This window comes from Ochotona princeps, chromosome 4, assembly GCF_030435755.1.
Source record: "Ochotona princeps isolate mOchPri1 chromosome 4, mOchPri1.hap1, whole genome shotgun sequence".
Taxonomy (NCBI): domain Eukaryota; kingdom Metazoa; phylum Chordata; class Mammalia; order Lagomorpha; family Ochotonidae; genus Ochotona; species Ochotona princeps.
In genome coordinates, this window is record NC_080835.1 from 10,033,446 (window position 1) to 10,039,445 (window position 6,000).

General features: G+C 41.2%; 1 protein-coding gene across 1 annotated transcript in view; it reads right to left on the minus strand.

The window, feature by feature from the left end:
* Positions 1 to 4,483, minus strand: part of LOC131480166 (membrane-spanning 4-domains subfamily A member 8-like) — a 147,005-nt gene extending 142,522 nt beyond the window's left edge. Inside the window, exons 1-3 of the mRNA XM_058662986.1 lie at positions 4,361 to 4,483; positions 1,975 to 2,073; positions 857 to 1,000 (exon numbers count right to left, since the gene is read on the minus strand). Of these exons, the coding sequence (XP_058518969.1) occupies positions 857 to 1,000; positions 1,975 to 2,001 (171 nt within the window). The 5' untranslated portion in view covers positions 2,002 to 2,073; positions 4,361 to 4,483. The remainder of the gene's footprint in view (positions 1 to 856; positions 1,001 to 1,974; positions 2,074 to 4,360) is intronic.
* Between the last annotated feature and the right edge of the window lie 1,517 nt (positions 4,484 to 6,000).

Sequence of the window (6,000 nt, forward strand, 5' to 3'; positions counted from 1 at the left end):
TGTACTGTTATTGTGCTTAAAAAAAATAGTTTAATGTTTGAGAGAGAGAGAGAGAGAGAGAGACACTAACTCTCTCTTCTGTCCCTATTTTACTTGAAAAATGCCTGCAATAGTCAGGATCAGGGCCAGATCAAAAGCCTGGAGCCAGGGACTTAATCCAGGTCTCCCACATGGGTGGCAGAAACCCGATATCTTGAGTCACTGCCTGCTCCCCTCCAGGGTCTGTGTTAGCAGGAAGCTCGATCAGGAGCAGAGCTGAAACTTGACTGTAAGCACTTCAATGTGGGAGGCAGGCGTTGCACACGGGATCTTCACTGCTGTTCCCCATGTCAGCTTCCTTGTGTCTTTTTGATAGAATCCTTTCTAACAGATATGAAGTGATATTTTGTTGTGGTTTTAACTCACATTTTCTGAATAAGTAATGATGTTGAGAATCTTCTCACATACATGTTTATGATATGTATGCCTTGAATATGCCTATGCATGTTTTTTGCCCCGTTTAAAATCAGGTTTGGTTTCCTGCTATTGCACTGTTTGATCCCCTTACGTATTTTGAATATCACCATCTTATGAAATGCATGGTTGCAAATACTTTTTTTCTCACTGTCTCTTCACCATGACCACTGTTACCCTTAGGAATCTTACCATCCTTTGGTCACAGCATTCACTCAACAGACTCTATGAACAAAAGAATTTCATAAATACATTTGTCATTTAAAAGTATCTTCCAATACCCAAGAAAGAATTCACTGGCATTCAGTAGGGTTTGCATATTTTCAAGTTCTGTGCTTGCTAGAGAAGTTGCTAAAATATTAAATAAATGTATAAATAGTATTCAGCAAGAAACTTTACTCACAAAAAGGAATGACCAAAATGGGTATCCTGTAAACAAGATGATAGGTATGTAGTTAAATGTAAATGAGTTATATTGTCTGATAAATAAGCGTAGCCAGAGGTATCCTATAGCAAAGTTGATCAGACCAATCATTACTTGGATAGCCTACAAGAAAAGAATGTCACAGTCAGTTAATCATATTTAAAAATTTAAAGAATTACAAATCAGGTGACAGTGCTTGGGGGAGTATACAGCCTGTGTGTTTCTGATTCACAACTGTCCCTGGGAATTGTCTTGTTCAGTCCTTTAAATGATCACAAAGTGTAGAGAAGCCATGATGATGGAAGAAGGTAACGGCCATGAAAGGACTTGGAATACTTACCGGTAACTTACAGGGATTAGTCATCAGTCATTAGTCATGGAGGTTTTTTGCTTGTTTTGTAACTTTGACTGGTGTGTTTTCTTTCACGTAAGTGAAGTTGTCTATTAGCTTACTTATGGATTGAGTTAGGGGTTCAGTCAGGGGGATAAAACCCCAGAGAGTTGAATTGACTACCCTAAACTCTAGCTCCTTTTTCTAACACATTTCCATCACCCCTTGGAACCAGTTAATGGGACAATGATTTTCAACACAAATGGAATAGAACTCACTTGCAATCAGTTGTGTTGAGGACCCAGACTCTGGTCCAAATAGTTTAGGCAATTTTCACATTTTGTCTTACTGTCCTGACTGCTGATCTGATTGAATCCTCTACTACTTTAGGTGTAAGGTGTAGAAAAATCTGGCTTGTTAGGTTTGGTTAGGATAAAAGAAAAAGAATAGTGGCTCAGAATATTATCTTTCTGGAGGAAAACATGAACAGAGTGTGCTAAGGACATTGCCAGGTCCTTAAAACCCTATGATCTAGAATATCTGTTGAATATTATCACTGACCTCATCTTACATACAATATAGCTTCAGGATTCCTTCAAACTCTTTATACAAAGGGAAAAGCACAGTGCTAGAATTTTTGGGACTCAGTTTATCAGCTCTCTTCCCCTGGGTAGATGAGATAGAGGAATCAATGTCTCCTTTCTTAAATATTCTGAACTTGCAACACCCAAGCCATTCACTCACTCAAGTGGCACTTACTGCTTACCCCAAGTGTTCTGATTTCTTTTGCCATCAAAAGTGTGGGATATTGGAATGCTATTCAAAATGTGACATAGACGTTTGGAAGAATGCATGGAGTATATCCCTAAAGGAAAATGTAGAAAAAATAAGCAATACTTTTCTTAGATAAAACACTTAAAAGTCATTGAGGGTTGTATTGTTGCTTTTTTGCATTTTTCACACTTCCCTGAAACAATTAAAGTAATTCCCTTGCGATGCTCTCTTGAACACAGCTAGCATTTTGGCAGTTCTAGTTGTCCTAATAGATTTTATTTGTGTTTAGCAACTTTAGATTATGTTTGTGAGTCCCCAATATTCGTGGGTATAGACAACATAGTTGATTGAAGCAAAAAATGGTACTAGTGAGCTTACAGCATCATTAAAAAGATTAAGTTCATCGAACACTACTCAGAACAAAATCAAGGGTCTAAACTGAACAAAACACTGCCAAACACCCCAAAACACTGCCACAGAGTGCTTTAACGGTCAAACACGCCTCTGTCTCCTGGGTCATTATATATCAACCATTAATCATCAAGGATCAGTTACCAATGGATGTACCAGTGACACATAAAACTCACCAGACTTGTAAAAACTTGATTATCAGATCACCCAGACCCCACTTCAGAGTTCTGATTATTATTTTTTGGTCTCTTTCTGAAGTTTTGCCAAAATTCACATGATTCATTTGAATTATTTCTTTGAGTTTAGGTCGTCTTGAATTTATTCCTAGATCACTGCATCAGTAATTGTGGTGTGTTGTCATGCTAGCCTAACTCTCGGAAAGATGTCTGGAGATTGATCACCAAATACTCTAGTAGCTCCTGCCATTTTTATGGGTGTATCAGAATGGGAGACGGCATGGTCTGCCTGCAACTTTCCTCAAAGCTGAGCAGAACACTTCTCTAAAGGTTCAGAGAAAATATGGTAACTTCATGACACCTAACTGTCTCATCGTCAAAACTGGGGCCATGTACCCATGTGAGAGACCCAGAAGAAGTTCCTGGCTCCTGGCTTTGGATCAGCTCAGCTCCGGCCATTGTGGCACCTGGGGAGTAAAGCAGTAGACGGAAGATGTTTCTCTCCTCTCCATAAATCTGACTTTCCAATAAAAATAGATAAATCTTTAAAAATTGGGGGGCACACCCTTAATATAGCTTGCTGTAGTATTTAAAAAAACCTTGATAACCACACAAATGAATCTAAAGTCATAAACCCATAACCAACATGCTGCAAAATTAAAATAAAAAAACCCGATTCCCAAGTAAAAGAACTAGATCACAGTGAGATTGCCAAGCCAGAAAACCCATGTGGAAATCACGTGTTTATATTTCTAGATGGCTGCTCTTGCCCTCCGGCTACAGGGAACACTCCTTCGTGTAGTTCTGTACAGCTGGGCATGTCTTAACCTACACAGTGCTTTCCTCATGTGGCACTTCATTATTCACAGCCAATGACATATCCACCACTAGGTGACATCAGATTCCTGGTTTTCTGAAATGCACTTCATTTCTGTAAAAACTCAACTAGCGTTGCAGGGTCCAACTCCAGCAACGCATCTGTAAACTGTAGGACTTTGTTAATTTCTTGCCAAATCAACCTGATCAATGTCTCTGGTTGTTAATATACATAAATGGCTGGATTTGTTTATATTAGGCATGTGTTTGGGAAGGTCAATCTTAACATCCGGTGTAGATGCACTGGCACTGAATTAATTTGGGGAGGGGGGCTTTAATTGTTAGTACAGACGAGTACAATCACTCTTCAGAGAATACGCATCCAGGGAAGGCAGGCCGGCTGGGGCATGTAGCATCAACTAAGCAGACTTGAGAAGGCAAATTGATTTTGATACTGAGGATCAAAGCTGGCCTTCTGAAGATTAAGTGATTCTTACAAGAGTCCCTTTGGACATGGGGACTTCTAGTGTCCAGAACATCTAATCACGGCAGAAGCTTCTCTCAAGCTGTGCTTGGTAGAACATCCAAGGATGGGAAAACACAATCAGGACAATTCTAACTCACTCTGCTTGGAAATCAACCATGCCTATGGTGGGAATGCAGGGATTATTATTGCCACAGCCTATTCTTTGATTATGGGACATCCAAGTCAGTACATCTTTTTTAATGTTCTCCTGTGAATCAGTCAACGGTGTCTGAATGGGTGCAGTGCATTAAAAAAAGGATCACGTATTCAAAAACACACAATGGAAAGGTATAGAATAAATTAAAAGTACCAGGGTATAGTGAGGGGGTCCTCCCTCCCTCTAAGTGGTTTGGGAAATGCTCTGTGGAGACGTTGGGAGCACTTACTCTTTGTGGATGTTTACTTTTTCCCTGACATCTGTGACAAATCAGCACAGACCCCACACTCACGTGTACTGTGAATCATTCCGCAGCGGTGTGCTAAATTTCAGAGCCTTGTGGCCCGCGGAGCCCAATGGGCACTGCCTCCTCGGTGGGGCCCCTCATCCCACCTTCCTCGCGGGGTTCTAACGCTGCAGTTGGGGCCAAGAGCGTGCCTTGGAAGGCGAGAGCGTTGCACCAGGGCACCTGCGCTCACACTGAGTCATCCCCTGGGAGCTCCGGCAGCTTGGTTGACCTCAGAGGCTGCTGGGAAGTTTTGGAGGTCTTGGACTGACACGAAGGCGCTCCTTCCCGGCTGTGTGGGCACCATCCTAGTCCTTGGCGTGTCTTCTCATCTCTATCTGCAGACTGATCACGTGGCAGTCGCGTCGCTTAACTGAGGAGACAGTCCCCTTGGGGAACTTTAATAATCGGAGGCCCCAGCACACACTTCAACGGGGTGCGGGTACAACTTAGACTTAGCATTTTGAGTTCTTAGCGTTTTCTTTTGTAGAGTGGATAAGAGATCCCTGGTCATGGTGAAAGATCTTGGGGGCCAAAGACTTTTTACAAACATATCTCGCTGATTCCTGCAGGCACTTGTGTACTGAACCCGACTTTATTCCTGTTTCACACCAAAGTCTGGACTAAGTTCTCAAATAGTTTTCATTAGATGGCTAACTATGAGTAGCATGTGGGAATGTTTTTTATGTTTAGTGTTTTCCCGATTATTTTTGATTTTCATTGGGTGCCAAGTCTGTGCCGCCTGGCATTGTTCCCAGTGTTGGGTGGGCATAGGACAGTGAAAGGATGAGAACAACCTGCCTTCTTGTAGATGTTACATTAAGTGGGCATGTCAACGGGGGCGTTCTGGACAGTTCTCACTACAAGGAGGACCCACCATCACAGACCTAGGGAAGGTGAAGGAGAGACCCTCACGGACATCTGTTGAGAAAAGATATCTGGCAGCTGGATCAACGTGGGAGGGTTTCCCAGGAGGGTTTGGCTAGGCAGGCAGTGGGAAGGGGCTGATGGGGAGGAAGATCATGCAGGGACTTGGCAGGACCCGAGAGTGAGATGAGATGCTGTGGAGGATTTTTCTTTAAATATGTTAAATTTTTGAGAAGAACAAACATATTGAGAGACGAAAATGCAGGGAAAGATATGATGAATTCCGTCTTAGTCATTACCCAGCTTGAACAACTATCCTTCACAACTTTATTTTACCAACTATCCTCCTTGGCATCTTTGTAATTTTTCCTGGACTCGGTGACACGCTGTTTCATCTTCAAATATTCCAGTATGTATTCCAACACGAGAGAGAGGAGGTTGTTTTTTTTTTTTCCAATTTTTAAAGCAATGCCATTATTAGATTTAATAAAGCTATCAAAGGTTACTTAATCTTGCCCAATGTTTAAGTTTTCTGGTTGTCTCAGAAAGTGTTATCGGAGTTGGGCTTGTTTGAATTACAATTTAAATAAAGTCTGATTATTTCATTTGGTTACTTTATCTGTTAAGTCAAACTAATCTATTTATGATTCGTCTCCTCTTAAAGCTGCTTTTTTGTTTTACTAAGAAAACTAGTATTTATTCCTATTTATCTCCCACATTCTGAATTCATCAAATTGTTTCTGTGTGGTGTCATTTAGCTTGTAGTTCTATGCTGTAAA